Raw genomic sequence first — 18,322 nt, 5'->3', positions numbered from 1 at the left:
AAGACCAGTTATCATCCCAATGCTTCATTCTTAGTTGAGATATTCTAGGTAATCTAGGTAATTTTTATTCTGATGTAAGAGTCCTCCAGAAGCAAATAAGATTTTACTGCCTATTTTTTTTGTTACTTTTTAATCCTCTCTTTAAATGTTGTGTGAGCTACAGGCATATGCCAAGGTACCACAAGAGTATTCAGGTTGTCTTGGGGTTGACAAAATATGAATGCATACTAATAACAATAAAAAATCCACCCGCTAATATAAACATTTTGGTTTGCATTGGGTATTCTATGGTTAACGTGGAAACAATTATTTTAAAACACATGCTTTATCTGCTTATTTTTTCATGACAAGCTGCCTTTGAGAATACTGGATTATTTCCTAAAGACTCCAGTATCTTAATCTCCATACAGTTTTTTTGAATTGAGCATAAAAACATTCACAGAAATTCACATAATCCTTAAACATGTTTGTCCACGTAGTGAGGACCTAGTTTTGACTCACTATGTTTTTGGTTATACAATGTTCCTCCAAGCACAGAATTCAAAGTTATCCTTTGTATTATTCATTTTCCTGCATACCAGTGGCCTCTTTAAAATATATGAACTAGTTGTCATGGTTCTAGGCATGGACTCAGTCAATCCAATGGCTACAGTAAAGACTTGATATAGGGTAGATTTATACAATATCCAGAATGGGAATTCCCATTCTGCTGCACAGCTTACTGTTTGTTTTTATGTGGTTCTCACTGTGTGCTACAGACAAGCCCTATTTTCCAACATAATCCTTCCAAGGGATTCTAAATGTTTAGCAGACACCATTTCATTTATGGCCAAATCCATGTAGCAAGTAATATTATACAACATATAATTTCTTTTTAAATTTTTTTGTAATGAAGACCTTTCCAGGTCATTATAGCTTAAAAACATTGGGGAAGAGAAGTAGGCTGTCAGGGGGATGGGTGATATGAGAGGAAGGTGAATGACAGTAAGAGAAATATTACTTGTTGGTAGTAATGCCAGCAAACGTCCATCCTTTCTTCATATCTCCAAGTAGCAACCTGCGTTTTCTTTTTGGATATAATATTTTAACCTCATCAGGGTTTCTTTTGTGAAGTTTTATTTTATTGCAAAATGAAAGTGACTTTCCAACCCGAATAATCATTATTGTTGCTGATCGAAACATTTGGGGGAGGGGAACAAAGAATCAAAGAACTTGTGATCAACAAGATGACTGTCGTATTCATATAATGCAGGACAGGATGGTGAAACATTTTTGTTGCTGTTTATTCTGCTTTCTACATATTATGCGATATATTTTTTCTTTGTTATCTGATATATTAATACACAAGTGTGTGTGAGGGGGAAATATATATATTTTTAGTTCTAAATACGTGTTAACTGTGGGAGATGATGAGGAAATAGTTGTACTCTACTCGTCCTGCAACCATCCTTAAATTATGGGCATTAAGCTGGCATCTGACCCGTAGAAATGGTTTGTCAAAACTAACTCCTACTTTTAATTATTTTAATGAGCCAGACCATCCCTTTATTTGTAGAAGCATGCGGTCTCAATCTACGTTCAATATTGCCACAGAAAATAGTACCAATAGCAATCAGTTCTAACTTTATTGCTGCTGCCACCGCCACCCCACTATTTTCCCTAAGGCTGCCTGTGCAGCGGTGGGTAAGGTTTTCCTTGGCTGCTCTGATTCAGAACCACCAAAGGTGGACAGTTCCCTTGTGCCCAGGCACTGCTTTAGGAAGAAGGTTGAAGGCCATCTCTCTCCTCCCAGCTGGCTCAGGCTATCAGGAACAAACCAATCTATATTCCCCAACGCCTTTTCAAACACAGACACACACACACACACACACACACACACACACACACACACACACACAAACACGCGCGCGTGCGTCCTCTCTGACCAGGTCCCTGGGTGTCTGAACGTGCCTTTATGGAGAGGGGAAGGGGCCCTACAGCCACCAGACCTCCTCCATCCTGACAAGCCTTGACTTCATTTGCCCCGCCTCTTAGGCTGAGAAGGAGATGGAGGAGGTGTCTTCTGCTCTTGGGCCCTCCCAATCCCTCCCCTCTCCTTCTGGGTAAGAAATTCCCATTGGCCAAACGGGGGATTTGGAGGTGCGAGGCGGAATCCGCCCTCTCGGCTGCACACACAAGGAGGGAGTCGGTAGGGTTGGCAGTGGAGAGAGGAACAGAGGGGAGGGGGTACAGCTTGGAGGGGAAGCAGCAAACAAGCAAGCAAGCAAGCAGGCAGGCAGGCAGGCAGGGAAGGAGTCAGGAAGAGCTCCCCGGAGGAGGAGAAACAGTAACAGCAACAACAGCCCTAGAAGCGTCTGCAGCAGGGTAGCAGCGGCAGCACCTGTCTTTCTTCGCTTCCTGAGTGCTTCACTGATCCCAGAACAGAGCTTGCCATTTCAGCTGCCCCGGCCCGCCGCCGCCCGTGCCTTAAAAAAAAAAAAAAATTTTTAACCTGGAGCTGGGCCAAAGCCGGGCAAAGACGGCGGACCGGCCGAGGGTGGGGAAGGGGAGGGCGCTTTGCTGTGGATTGAACTGGTGGGGAGAGACAGCCCGGGGCGCCGGGAGAGGAGGGGGTGTCTGTGGTTGGGAGGTGTTTTGGGGGGCGGGGGGGCAGGGGAGAGAGTGGGGTGCAGCGAAGATGATGGCGGAGTGCGGCGGCGGCGGGGGTGGCGGCGGCGGCGGCGTTGGGGGACCGAGGAAGAAGGCGCTCTCCCTGCTGGAAGCGGCCCGCTCCCGCTACGAGAGCCTGCAGATCTCGGACGACGTGTTCGGCGAGTCGGGCCAGGACAGCAGCGGGAACCCCTTCTACAGCACCTCGGCCGACTCACGCTCCTCCTCCGCCGCCTCTTCCGAGGACGAGGACGAACCCACCACTTCCTCCATCTCCTCCTCCTCTGCCGCCGCCGCCCCGCCGCCGCAGCCCCTGGCCCGGGAGGTAGAGGCAGCAACGGAGGGGCCCGCCCGCGGGGGAGGCGTCTGCTGCTTTCAGGGAGGAGGGCGCCGCGTCCCGAGGGCAGGAGCAGCGACTGGTGGGCAGCGGCAACTGCAACAGCATCAGCTCCCGGGGCCCATGGATGAGGACGATGAGGAAGAGCGTGGAGGCTGGACCCAGACTTTGCGAGACACCCCTCCCCCTCGCTTCGAGGATACCAGCGGTAAAAGGGGGTGGGCGGGGCCGCGGAATGGAGTGGGGTTAGGGTGGGGGGCGGTTAAGAGCCCGCAGTGGTGGTGTGTAGACGCTGGGGGTTGGGGGGAATTGGCGCACCAGCCTGGATGCCAAGTCCACGGAGATTGGGAGTCCCCTTAGGGATACCCAGCACATCTGCTTAGGAGGGATTCCAGATGTTTTGTTGACTGCCTGGGGCAAGGCAGAAATTGGGAAGAAGACAAACTCCCAACTGACGACGAAAATTTTAGGCGAAGACAGGTACAGACGTGTAAGGGTAGCGTAAATGGGCCCAGTACTAAGATGGAATAACTATTTGAATGCAGGTTCTGTGTTCCAGGTTCACTGTTGGGAGGAGGGGGATGAACCAGAGGCTGCTGCAGGTACTTTTCCCGTTCAATCAAGTACAAAAGGATGTGGGAGCTCTCTCCTTTTAGTTGCTGGGAGCATTCCAGCGTCCTGCACCAGAAAGTAGTCACACCTGTAGGCACCCAAGATATAGACAGGATTTGTTAAGAGGTAAAATAATTTCCTAGTTGCTAGGATTATGAAAAACTCAGATGAGTTTCAGGGGGTAGATTTTTTTTTTCTTGAATGGCTCTAAGAAAGAGATGGGCTAGTACCTGGGATGACTAGATGGAAGGGAGAGAGACCCCTTAGTTATCTTCCAAGTAAGTCTGTGACCAGACTGTGGGCATTGCCCCATTTAGAAATGCCTGAGACTCAGCTGAATTCTCCCACCCACTCCTCACACATTTTTTCCTGTACTCCATAACTAGTCTAGGAAATTATTTATGCAATATTCCTGCATAAAGTTCTACTTTCAAGCCTAAGTCATTCTGTTTAGTTTCTTCTGTTTATAAGGTGGCCTCTCAGCAAGTCAAACTGCCTTGTCCTTGGAGACTAGAATCAGTAGAGGAGAAGGGGAAATAAAGGGAGGATAACGGTACTTGCTTTATAAGACCCATTAAGATGGGCTGTTGCCACACTAGAAATAACTTCCTTAGGTGTTTGGCATGACACTGCCACACATTAATAATAACAATAATAGTGATAATTGACATTTATAGCATGTTCAGCTAATATTTGTAAAGGACTTTACATACATTATATCATATGAAATCTCATAAGGTTTTGCTCCCTATCATCACAAAATCACTAGTATCTGCACGAATTTTTCTTCTTAGTACCTTGCTTTTGGAAAACTGGATGGTTTCCTCTTGGCTGGCAAAAGATCAACATATTCAGTTCAGTGTGAACTCTCTTTATTCCTAGCCCTAATACTACTCTAATGCCTTGCTTTTCAACCTTGAAGCACTGGAAAGTGGACTCTGTGTGTGTATGCGTGTGCGTACTGGCCTACTCTGGGAAATGATATAGAACCACCGTTGAGGGAAGCTTAGGGAGTGGCCGAGCCCTCAGCATGATATAGTTTTTTCCCTTGTTTTTCTTCCTCTGGTCATACTATATTCCATCATAAGGGCCATAAAAGATTCGCTTGAGATCCATGACACTTTCCTCCACTTGGAGACAGACTAGAAATCATTCTACAAACTGTTCTTGAAACTCTGGTAGGCAGGTACCTGCAGTTTCCTAATATATTTGGTCTGTCTCAGACCAGGAATGCTTTGCAAACCTCAAGCAAATTGCAGCATCAGTGTGCTATAAAATATCTAGCTGTATAAGGGACTTGAGTTATACAATCAATTTGGCTTAAACAATCTTGTTCATTCAGCATGTAGTAGAGCAACAGATTATAATCTGGGTTTTCTGGTTTTCAAGATCTTTATTTAAGATTTCCAAGAGATTCATATTCCCAGGGTCATATTACTTTGTGTAAGGTGTTTTTTTTTATTACACTACAGCTTTTTGACCCCCACAGTTATTCCCTTCCCTGGACTAATGTCTCGTGTGTTAGTATACTATCAACTATAGCACGCAATATTCATTCCTATGTTAGACAGACTTTCTACTCTGATCTATTATTCTGTCTTCAGTGGCTTCATTTGCACAATGAGGAATTTGGACTTGATGGTCACCAGGCTCTAAGACTCAGTGATCAATCACTGGGCATTGGGAATAGGCATTCTAGTAAAAGTGGTGCCTAGAAGAATACAGCGAGTCTCTCAATTCAAGGCAAAGAGTTTTGTGGCAGGACTATTAGAGAAACTGTTCAGATAAGATCTAGTTATGAACAGTGATGCTGTGTGTTAGATCTTGTAAAGGATATAGATTGCACTGTTCTCAATCTGTTAATGTTAAATGTTAAATTTCAAAGTCACTTGGAATTGGGAGAAATCATGAAACTGGGCACTAAGGCTGTAACTTTGCCATTTGAATCTTGCTGTTGTAGCACTCTTAATGTCAAACATCATGAAGGCTTGTCATAGCATGTGCTTAGGTCAGACTCTGTCCCTGAGTCTAAGATTGTAATTAAATGCCTTAGCCCAAGAGTTAACCCTTGATGAGCATAGTTTACCCTGGAATTTTTTTGTAACCCCTTTTCTGTGTAATAATTTGTTTTTACTCTAGATGAATTTTGGAATTTCTTTACCCCCTACACTACCCCACCCTCTTAAACAAAATGAGGAAAAGAAACTGAAGCCTTATTAAGTATGAGTTCCTAGTTCCCTGGCAACAATAGAGTGTGATTTATGGGGGCTGGAAATAGATACAGAAGTACAGTGTTGACAAGGGGGAAAAATGCCTGCTCCTGGCAGTATAATGATAAAGAGGGCTGCTGTTAGGCATACGAGGGCTATACCTCAGCAGTTCCAATAGAAGTTTTGTTAAAATAGTTTTGGTTCAGTGTAATCAAAATAACAGTTCTGTACCTTTAAGAAAAGAATCCATTGCAGTCTGTGACTGACAAGGACTGCAGCCTGCACTGACCCTCACCTCCAATTAACAAATTCAGTTTGCTGGGGAAGGAAGGAAGCAATCTACAAACAGTCAGACTCCCTATTTTTTATACCTACATAGCCTCTGCTTCTATGGATTGATTTTGGCATTCTTTCTTTTTATTAAATTTTAGTTCTAAACATTTTGTTATTTCTTAGGCCCAGATCTACCAGGACTGAGCAACGGGATCCATATATAACTTTTACAAAAAGTTTATGTGTATGACACAGAGTGCCACACTCTGCCTTTGCTCTGAAATCGTCTTCCATTTGGTGTCACTGGAAATTGTGTGCACAATAGAGAGACATATGGGCCCTGACCAAAACAAAGTGGAGAAAGAAAGAGGAAACTCCCTTTAAATCTCTCCAGCCCCACTCTGCACTGATAATATAAACACATATAAAACATCTATTTTATAAGTACAGTTTCCCTACAGAAACAAATCAGCTTATGTATTTCCAAGACTTCAGTGACCTAAAAGTTCTGAAATGGTCTTCCTTCATCTTTTCATTTCCTTTCCAACTTTTGTTGGTGCTGAGGTGTTGATATCTGTGTCCCCTTGAGACTATTTAAATACAGGCTGCATGTGTTTCTGTAATTGGAGCAGTGCTGGTTAACAAAACAGCTGGAGTCTCCAGAATTGCTTTTAATTCTTCTGTGGCCATAGGATAACACCTGTAGCAGATGTTTTGTAGAGAGGACCTTTAACTCAAGAATTCTAGAATTCTGAAGCTGGAAGGGATGTTGGACATTATTAGTCTGATCTTCTTATTTTGCTGTTGAGGAATTTAGTCCAAGAGAGGTGAAGTAACCTGCCCAAGATGTACAAAAAGCTTGGTAGTTATATTTATGAGCATACTTCAATGGATAGTTGAATCTTAGTATCATGGTTACTTGCAATACCAGTGCAGATTGTGAGCATTTAACATGTTAGTTTTAGGTTCCATGCTTTAAGATGTATGAGACTGGGATGAAAGAACTAGACATGTTTAGCTTACAGAAGAGAAGTCTCTAGGGGCTGGGGAAGGTGAGGTACTGGCTATGTTCGGTATTTGAATGATTATCATATGGAAGAGGGACTAGTCTTTTTCTGTATGATTCCAGAGGGCAGAAGTAGAAAGAATGGATGAAAAATTTCCTAATAATTAATATAGGCTGTCTGAAGAAGTAGTCAGTTCTTCCTCGTTCAAAGTCTTCAATAAGAAACTGGCCATCCACTTGCTGGATATATTATAGGGGGAGCTTTTTAAATGAATAGGTTGGGTTAAATGGCCACTCAGATGTATTCTAACTCTCAAATTCTGTTATTCTATGACCTCTTCATACTGTCCATAGTTTTGCATAAATTCTTTTTATTTTGGATCAGAATAATCAGCGAGTGGGGAACTCCCAATGTGTGAAAGCTTTGTTTACATTCCGGATCCATAACTCAACTGTAGGCATGGTTTTAGAGAGTTGCCTGGGGGCACTGAGAGGTTAGCTAGCATATGTTAGCACTAGGATTTGAACGGAAGTCTTTCTGTGAATCTAATCCATTATGCCATGCTGATATAAGAGATTTGCTAGCACAAATAATAAAGTATTTATTTATACTTTTGTTTCTTTTAAGACCTGATTTCTTCAAACAAATACCTCTCATGATTGGTCTTGGCCTATGATTATTATTGCTTCTCTGGTCCTTCTTTACTCAGCCATATGACACCCAAGATTCTCTAGAGATCTCTGGTGCTTAAGTCCATTCAGAACATCATGCAGTGTGCTGGCTATTTACCCACTTGTGCTTTGCAATAGTATGAAGTTAAGACTTGGTTACTTTCTTGCATTGACTTCCTTTTTGGTTATTTTTACTCCTACCACTCTTATGATTTGCCTCCAATTCAGGAGGCAAAGAAATAAGAAAAAGAACTATTTGTCTAGGTCAGGGATTCTTGACCTGAGGTCTGTAAATGTTTTTTTTTTTCAAAAAACTTTTTTTTGATAACTGTATTTCACTGTAACGTGATTCCTTTGTAATTCTGTGTGTTTTTTTATGCATTTAAAAACACCATTCTGGGAGCTCCAGAGTCTTCACCATACTGCCAAAGTTGTCTATGACCTCCCAAAATGGTTAAGAACCCCTGACCTAGGTGCTGATTTGCTTTGACTTTTTTGCCCATGTTAGCTTTTGCAAGCTGACATTAATTGTAAGAAACTAAGGTATGACTGGACTTGGAAGATTGATTAGCATTTTTTTATTGGTAGAATATTTTAGGCTAGTTTCTTCATGTACCATGTCAGTTCCCTTGTTATTGTTCAGCATGGAGATGTGACCTTGAGAGGCTGAATTGGGGCCTGGTGTTTGTAAACACACATTTTAAGAAAGGCTTTATCTTTGTAGGTTTTATTTGGTTCAAAGTCCTTTAGGCTGCAATGAAGTCTATGCTCTTCAAACAACTATCACACTGAGGTCCAGGTGTTGTATAACAATTTGGAAACTGAGATGACCTGGGAAAGGAAATAAGCATTTGTGACATTGTGTTTGTCATGTTCATGTTAATACTCTCTAGGACAGTTTGCTGTACTTTCAGTATATAGGAAAACTCATGTGAATATAATAACCCTTTAAATGGGTGAATTGCAAGGCTTATCTACAGATGAGGATTTGGTATATATAGAATTACAAAGACTAGGTTGAAGGGAGTTAAACTGAAATGTTGATTTGAGGATGTGATACTATTTAAGAAGATTGGAGGGTGTGGTGTACCAATGAAGGTAAGGGACAGACTTTCTACTTTATTGAATTTTGTAACTGCTTTGTTGGTAATATAACCTTTTCTAGATCACTGGATTAAGTGTGCTAGTAAGGTGGAACTTTTTTGTGTAATAAGGTGATAACATTTTTTAAATTTGCCGAATTTGTATGAATGACTCTAGTTGCAACACTTGTAACATAGGGCCCTTTTCCAGTAAAAATACATGCTTTTTGGTACTACATTATAATAGCTTAATTGAGATTCCTCCTTCCCCCACCCTTTTTTCTTTTTGGCTTCATGGAAGTAATATGTTGTAGGGTAAGTAACATTTCTGAGCCCTATAGTCTGGTCCTGGCTGAACTACTGACTTGTTTTGTGATCTCAGGCCAGGCATTTAACCTTATTGAGATCCAGTTATAAAATGAGGAGATAGAACTGGATGTTCTAGTTAGGTCTCTTCCAGCTATGAATCTATGATATAAAAAACCAGAGGAAATGTTCAAGCAGAACCTTGTTGATCCATCTGGCATAGATGCTACATAGGGAGTCCTTACAGTAGGTGGTGGGGAGGAGGGATTGAAGCAACAAGGAAGGAAAATTTTCTGACCTTGGTCCAGAGTCATGAACAGGAATTTGTATAGTGTTTGTGGGTGAACCGCTGTATAACAATAATCACAGTATCATTGAATTAAACACTCTGATGGGAAAAGCAAAACCAAAGAAAGTGATCACAAAGTTATTAATCTTTACAAAAGAGCTCTGTGATGGAATTTGTGTACCAAAGTAAAAAGAAACAGTCATGATAAATAATCCAAAGGAAACACAGAGAAAATTTGAAAACACTTGATTGAAAGGAAATGAGGAACAGATAAAAATAAGGTACTACAAGAAATCCAGTGTGGCTGGGGGCAGGGGGGAGAGAGGAAAAAAAACCTTTCCAAAAAATGGAAGTATTGGAGCTAAATGAAAAACAGGAAAAATATGGCACATCAGTTGTAAATCAGAAACCTGGCAGACCAAAAGAAAAGTTAGAGGAATATCTTTCAAGGAACCCTCAGAATAGTAAAAGTTTGTTTTAAATATGTCAAAGGGAAGAATGCAGCTAGCATCAGTGAGACCATTTGGTGACCCAGTAGAATACGATCCATTTGAAGGCAAGGAGTTTTCATCTTTTTTTTATTCCTTGCATACTGCTTTTCCCATAAAGGTTTATTGAATTGATTATTGTGTAAATGGGGGAAAGATGTAAGAGTAGAAAGAGGTTAGCAGGGATAGTAAAAAAGCTCAGTTCGACAAGCATTTATTAAGTGTCTACTGTGTGCCAGGCATTGTGCTATCCCCTGAGAATACAAAGACAAAAATGCTTTCATGGAAGTTACGGTTCATAGAAATAATTCTACTGAATTATTCGCCTTTCTGTGATTCTGATCCCAAGGTGTCTTTTGCAACACATAAGTTCAGAGATACTGGACCAAAAAGTTTCAAGTGCATAAGGCATTCCAAACCTGGCCCATAAATTACATACAGATAAGTTTCAAAGAAACTCATGACAGGAATGATGAGGCCATTGGTCAAAGTAAATGGCTATTATGGTTGAGTATTGTCGTATTATCGATAGGTAACTTCCATCTGTAAGTTTAATGAGGAAATGAGACCCATTGATCAAGCTGATAATATAGCTCTTATATACATACATTCATATATATGTATATATGCATATATATATATAATCATTTGTCCTATGAAGACATGACCAATCAATAGAATCCCTAAACAATTAAGCAAAAATAACTTATTGGAGAAAGAGAAACATGTTAAAGCATGTTAAATCATGCCTGACTAATCAACGAGAGCTCTTTGAGAAGGCAAAATTGGAACATGAATAAAAGGAAAACAGTGTATAATTAGATACCATATTTGATCTCCTTAGACTTCAAAACTTCTGTGACAAGGTCTTTTATTAAAAGGTTATTTTTAAAAAGCCAAGTCTTTATGGAATTGGCACAGAGGGTGGAAGAGGAACAAGGAAAAGGAGTATTTCTCAAGATGGATAAACTGAAACAGGTGTATTCTTCATGGGATTTTTGGGTTTGACCTGGCTTATTTGACAGTTTTGTAATGGGCATGGAGGATGGGGAAGGGTACTATACAGAGACTTAATGTACACCATTGTAATCTCCTTGAGGACAGGGACCACATCTTATTCTTCTTAAACCCACTGCAGTGACTAAGTCAGCACTTTGTCTGTAATTGGTTTGCTGTAAATAAATGGATGAATGAATTTTCCAAGCTTTTATGGGAATTAAAATGCCAAGATAATGGGGATGAACAGCAAAAAGATCTCCTGAGGGTATGTGAGTAGTCAGAAAAATGGCAGACAGGCTTTAGTGTGGATAATGATAAAGTAATGCGTTTGTCAGGAGCTGGAGAGGGGGAAGGGATGTGGAGAAGAGAGGGAATCTAAACTATGTTTATAAGGTGATTAGCTCCAAACTCAGCAGTTATTTACCAGAAAGGGGCCTTAGGAATCATTGCAGACCATTTGTTGATATTTTGGCTAGTGAACTTAAAAGGCCAAAAAAAGTTGATGAAATTTTTAGGGATTAAGAATGAAAACAGAACAGTAGAACAAACGAAAGCTGTATAAAACCAGCGATAGGCCTGCCCTATGAATACTAAATATGGTCCTACTTGGTATACCTCAGGGGAGATATAATGGAGGTAAAACTTGCATATCCAGGCAACTAAAGTAACCTAGGGGATGAGGAAGCTGTCCAGAGGACAGACTGAATATTCCCTGTTTGCCAGCTTTCTCTTTTTAAGTTGATGACTTTTGTTTTTATATTACCTTCATTTCTGAATATATCACCCCCATCCATGGAGACTTTCCTTGTAAAAATAAAAGATAGAAAAAGAGAAATAAATTAATCAAAATCAACCATTATCTGAACAGTAAAGATGACCTTCTATAGCCATAGCTCCCTCCTCTACAATGATGGAAGGAGCTGTGCTATTTTTTTACATTGAAATATATAAAGTGAAGAGCATGAATAATAAAAACATGAACCTGGAAGGGTCCACCACACCCCAAGGATTACAATCCTTGTGTCCTACTTGTGTCCTTCTTGCTTTCTTTTCTTTTTTCCTTAGGGGTATCTCATCTAGGTGGTACAATAGATAGAGAGCTGGACCTGGAGTCAAGATCTGAGTTGAAACCTAGGTTTAGATACCTATTAGCCAGGGCAACTCATTTAGCCTCTATCTATCTTAATTTCCTCATCTCTAAAATGGAATAATAGTAGCACCTAACTCCCCAGAGTTGTTCTGAAGATCAAATAGATATTTGTCAAAGTGCTTTACAAATCTTAAAGCACTATATAAATGCTAGCTCTGGAGAAGGAAATAGCAAACCACTCCAGTATCTTGACTGAGAAATGACTGAACATCACAGATGCTAGCTATTATTATTACCTTATATATTTTGCGCTCTTCCTTCCTCTTTGTACACCACTCATGGTTCTAATTCAGACAAGCTTTTTCTCACATGTGACTTGTATTTCTACATTAAGCTCCTGCTTTCCTCTTCCCCTCTTCTTTCTGTTAATTCAGGAAGACTCTTCACGTTACTGCTCGTATTCCACTTCAGAGCTAAAAACTAGCTCTAATCATCCATACTACTTGGCTTTATTTTTGCTCTATCTCTTCTTGCTCTTCTTTTTTTCTTTTCTTTTAGTGGAAAACCATAAGTTTTGGAGAGAAATGAGGTGTAATAAAATGCCAGTGTCCTTAGCCTTTAGAGGCTTTCAAAGTCTTAATCTGCACCAAAACTTCTTCTATCTTCCTATCTCCCTTTCAACTAGCTTTTCCTCAAATATACAAAGAGCTGCCCCTCATCCTCAGAACAAATGGGCCTATGACCCACTAAGGTTGGGGGCAGGCTATGTCAGAAGTAGGAGACATGCCTTTAAATTGGAAAATAATACATTTTAGGTCATTGAAAGCACTACTTCCAATATCTGGTAACTTACTTGTGGTAGTCTTTATGCCTAATCATCCCCATCCAAGAAGTAGCACAGGAAGAACATAAGCAAAATATAAATGGTTTTAGAGAAATATTTAGGTAAATTCATGAATAAATTCCATATTGGGCTATTGAAAGAAAGTAGATGTTTTGGACATCACCCTAGCTTTTTTCAGAATTTGTCCCTGACAAGGTGGTTCCAGGTCTCTGCTCTCCAAGGTTCCTGATTCCAAATATGCCCCAGCTTCGTTGTCTTTTCATTATCTTCCAAAAGAAAATGATATAATGCTACCGTTCTATCTTACTCCTACAGGGATATTTAGCACTCATCTATCTTAACAGAGGCATCAAAAAATCTTTTTAAAAAATTCAGCTAAAACAGAAAAAGCTTGGACTATTTCCCAAAGGCCTTTCAGTGGGGAGTTGAGAAAAACAAACAAAACGTTCTCATAAATCATAGAAATGAATGATTTCTAATTCCAGCTTTAATTATCTAGGCAAAGATTGGCTTAGCAGGCACACCTAAAGAGACAAGTAGGGCACAGTGGATAGAGTTCTAGGCCTGGAGTCAGGAAGACCTGAGTTCAAATCCAGCCTCAGACAACAGCTGCATGACCCTTGGCCAATCACTTAACCTCAGTCTGTCTCAGTTTCTTCATATATAAAGTGGAGATAAGAATAGTACTGCCTTTCCAGAATTGTTACGAGGTTTAAATGAGACATTTGTAAAGCACTTAGTCCAGTGCCTAATACATAGTAGGTGCTCAGTAAATGTTTATCCATTCCCTCCCCCAAAAGCTCACCCCACCCCCATCTTTGTTTCCTAATCATGTGTAGGTTGTATGCTGGAGAAGGAGTACCCGACAAACATTCCCAGAATTTTAGCCCAAGATAGAGTAAGGCTCAAACTGTTTTCAGGTGGGATTCTTAGTCCTTCCAGAAATGGTTTCCCCTCGTACACCACTGAGAGCTTATGAATTTTTTTTTCAGCTAACCTTGTCTTCACTTTTCTGCTATAGCTTCCTTGAGCTGTGTGATCCTGGGCAAGTCCTTTAACCCCTGTTTGCCTCAGTTTCTTCATCCGTAAAATGGGGATAATAATAGCACCCACCTCCCAGGGTTGTTGTGAGGATCAAATGAGATCACATTTGTGAAGCGCTTAGCTCAGTACCTGGCAAACAGTGGGTACTAAATAAATGTTAGCTATTATTCAAATCCAGCCTCAGACATTTACCAGCCATATGACCCTGGGCAAGTCACTTAATCTCTGTGTGCCTCAGTTTCCTCAACTTTAAAATGGAGATCATAACAGCTCCTACCTCCCAGGGTTGTTGAGGATCAAGTGAGACAGAATCTATAAAGTGTTTAGCGCAGGGCCTGGCATGTCATAAGTGCTATATGAATACCATCATCATCATCTTCTCTAACCTTGCTTTAGTTTCAGCTATGGAAGGCATTTCCTTTGCCTTCTGATGCCTACAGAGTCCTCTGTGTTCTAGGATGCTAAATGCTTTTGCCACTTTCTTTGAAGTCTCAGCTGCTACTGGTCTCCTGGTAGGCCTATCGTGATTCCTGATCCCTAGCTTTGTTTTCACTAGCCAGATATTACCGGTGGTTGCCAGTACTCTTCAGTGAACCTGGTAACCATAATTGCCGCAAACAAACAGCAGGGCCTTGTTTTGGCCAGCTTCCCCCTGGAGCCTGTTTATATTATGTCCTCTCCCTCGGGGTCAATATGAAAAGAACACTGGATTGGGAGTCAGGAGACTTCTGGGTTCGAATCCTGCTTCTATGGGAGCCACTTAACCTCCATGACCCTTGTTGCCTCATCTATAAAATTATTCCTATAGTACTAACCTCATAGGGTTGTTGTGAGGCTTGAAAGAGATAATCAGTGAGCATTGATTAAACACCTACTATGTGCCAGGCACTGTGTTAAGCACTGGAGGCACAAAAAGCAGCAAAAGACAGTCACTGCCCCCAAGGAGCTTAAAATCGAATGGGGGAGACCTCATGTGAACAAATATATACAAAGCAAGCTATATACAGGATAAATAGGAAATAATTAAAAGAAGGAAAGCCCTGGAATTAAGAGGGATTGGAGAAGGCTTTTGTAGAAGGTGGGATTTTAGTTGGGACTTAAAGGAAACCTGGGAGGTCAGTAGTCAGGGCACAGGAGGGAGAGCATATTGTATGTAAAGTATTCTATAAATTGTAGAACTCGTTAAATAAATGGGCTGTTATTAGGTGGCTAGAAACAGATTCATCGCATCCTCCTGCATGAAAATCTTCCCACACACTGGTATGCTTTCTAAGTTCTCTTTTCCTACCCCAGGGATGCTTTCAGCTGTCAGCAACTTTGCTGAAGAGATGACTGACTTACCTTGAGTCCAATGACAAAATCAAGCTTTTGAGAACCCCCAAGTTTCTTTTCAACAACTAATCCCTTTGATAGGAGGGAATATGCTTTTCAAATCTCAACAACTTCAACTTTATGTCAAAATTCTTTATATGTACAATAAAAATAAGAGATGCTGTTTCTGTCATAGGAAAGATGGTCAATCTCAAAACTGTAAGCCCCGGGAGGGTAGGAAACAGGAGTGGAGAGGCCTTGTCTAATTAAGTCTTAAGCCACTTTGTGTAAAGTTAATACAGAAAACAAATTGGATGTCTCATTGAATCAAATACAAATAGTGAGTATTCTGTTTAAAAACAGTTAAATCTTTCTTGATACTCTTGAGTCTTTTGTGTCATCTTTAGAAGAATTTAAGAAGTAGAATATATGCTGGAGAAGAGGGCAGTTTTGAATATTGAAGTCCCTAATAAACTCCCTGTGTACAACATTATGGAATTAAGAGTTAGAAGTAACTTACTCTTGAAGTCATTTGGCCAACTTAGCTCAGTACCTGGCTAACATTTGGCCAGTTCCCTGATTTTCCATACAAGGAAATGGAGGCCCACAGAGGAGAAGTAACACAATAAGTGGTCACACAATAAATGACTAAGGTGGGATGTGAGTCTGGGTCCAGAACCAGTATCCTTTCTAATAACCTGTGCTGCCTCCCAAACATAAGGTCATGAATTATTTAGAACTGGAAAGTACCTTAGCGATCTTTATTTTACACATGAAGAAACTGAAGCTTAGAAGGGTTAGCAAATAGGTAAGACTTAAATCTAGGGCTTCTGGCTCTAAACCCTGTGCTCTTTCTGTTGTACCACACTACTCCCCGGTGATTCTGAGGGGGGTCATGTAGTATGTATCCACTGGCTGTTTCATTTCTTGTGTTAGGAATTTACAAAAAAGCTTACATAGAGTCAATTGCTTAGCTCAAAAGGTAGGTTTTCCTAGGTAGCTAAGGAATAATTTAAAAATATGATCTTAGAAAAACATGGAAAGATGTATATGAAATAATGAAGAGCAAGATGAGCAGAACCAAGAGGATATTGTATACAGTAACAGTAATATTGTTTTAAGAATGACTTTGAGTGAATAACTTATTTTGACTATTATAAATACCCAAATAAACTATAAAGGACATATGAAGAAAGATTCTATCTGCATTCAGAGAAATAACTGTTAAAGACAAGTATATATAGAATAATTATATATATACACACACACACACACATATATATATGTATACACACATCTGTTTGTGTCTAATGGCAGCCATTGCTCGGGTGAAATGGGGGGAGGGTAAAAAAAAAGAAACCAAAAAGAAATTTACATGATAATTTTAATATACATTGGAAAGGAATAGCAAATTTTGCATAGTAGATTTGCAGTTTCAAATATAATCATCTTTTTTATTGTATCATGTCATGGAAATGTTTGTTTTATTTCATAAATATGTATTAATATAATAAAAAATAAAAGGAAAAAAATTTAAAATGTTAACTGTAGATGCTCAGGTGAGGAAAAACAAAAGATGGCACTTTGATGAATGCCAAAGACTGGCCACATCTCTGGGGAGTTAGCCAGATAGCTCTTGGTTCCATCTCCCTTCAGAATAAACAATTTGAGACATGTTAGCTATTTTTATATGTTCTTCCTTTCTTGTACCAGAGTAACAGGAGGGAAAAAAATCCCTGAGTGAGTTTATTTTTAGAGGCACATTAAGCATTTTTATTCTGTTATAAATATGGTATTATTGGACTAGGCCTGAGTGATAAGAGTAGAAACAATTTAGAGATGGGCTGATCTACTTTGATCATGTGGTGGTCATATTTGCACCTTCCATTTTTAAATAGGGGAGACAGGCCAGACACCAGCTCACGTGAAAAGGTCTTGGCAATTTGGGGGAAGTACAAAGCTCTAGCTGAGTCACAGTATCATAGAATTTCAGTCAGAAGAGACCTCAGTAGCCATGTTGCTCAACCTATGGCTCCCTCCAAGAATCCTCACTACAACATGCTCAACAGACCACATCTAGCCTATGTTTTGAAGATGACCAGTAAAGAGGGAACCAATTACCTCTGAAGGCAGTTCATTCTGCTTTTGAATAGCATTGAGTCTTAGGAAGTTTTCATATCAAACCTAAATAAGCAACTTCTATCGATTGCTCCTAGTTCCTCTCTCCAGAAGCAAGTCAACATCAATCCATCAACTAACATTTATTAAGTACCTGTTATATGTCAAGCACTGTGCAAACCACTGGAGTCTAAGCCTTCTTCAAATACTTGAACATGGCTATCACATTCTAGCCTGAGCTTTCTCTTTCACTAGTTTAAACATCTATAGTTCCCTCAACTAATCTTCATATGGCATGGACCTAGAGCCATTATCTGCCCTAGCTGCCCATCTCTGGATACTCTCCAGCTCATAAATGGAACTGTGGTGCCTAGAACTGAACACGATGCTCCAGATGTATTGTGGCAGCCAAAAAAACTGATATGATCTTAGGAAACATTAATAGAAGTACAGTGTTTTGAATACGGGAACTGATTCTTGCCTGATCAGACCACATTTGGAGTATTTTATGTTCAGTTCCAAGTACCACTTTTTATTTTTTTAATATTTTATTTTATACATTTATTTTTTATTTTTAGTTTACAACATTCAATTCCACAAGTTTTTGGGTTCCAGATTTTCTCTCCCTCCCTCTCCTCTCCTCTACCCACCCCAAGACGGCATGTAATCCAATGTAGGTTCTACATATACCTTCACATTGAACTTATTTACATAATAGTCCAGTTGTAAAAAAGAATTATAACAAATGGAATGAATCATGAGAAAGGGGAAACAAAACCAAAAAAGAAGGAAAAGAAAAAAAAGAGAGCAAATAGTTTGCCTCAATCTATATTCAGACTCCATAATTCTCTCTCTGGATGTGCATAGGCTTTTCCATCATGAGTCTTTTAGAGCTGTCTCTGAACCTTGCATTGATGGGAAGAGCCAAGTCTTTCAAGTTAGTCCTTACAGATACCATGTGTCTGTAATCGTGTGTAATGTTCTCCTGGTTC

General features: G+C 40.2%; 1 protein-coding gene across 1 annotated transcript in view; it reads left to right on the top strand.

Annotated features, from left to right (window-relative positions):
* The first annotated feature begins 2,677 nt into the window (after nt 1-2,677).
* PGBD5 (piggyBac transposable element derived 5) overlaps nt 2,678-18,322 on the top strand; it is a 172,575-nt gene continuing 156,930 nt past the window's right edge. Inside the window, exon 1 of the mRNA XM_036756657.1 lies at nt 2,678-3,194. Within this exon, the coding sequence (XP_036612552.1) occupies nt 2,678-3,194 (517 nt within the window). The remainder of the gene's footprint in view (nt 3,195-18,322) is intronic.

Source organism: Trichosurus vulpecula, chromosome 4, assembly GCF_011100635.1.
Source record: "Trichosurus vulpecula isolate mTriVul1 chromosome 4, mTriVul1.pri, whole genome shotgun sequence".
Lineage (NCBI taxonomy): Eukaryota > Metazoa > Chordata > Mammalia > Diprotodontia > Phalangeridae > Trichosurus > Trichosurus vulpecula.
The sequence above is the reverse complement of the archived record's forward strand: the minus strand, read 5'-3'. Positions and strand labels throughout refer to the sequence as shown.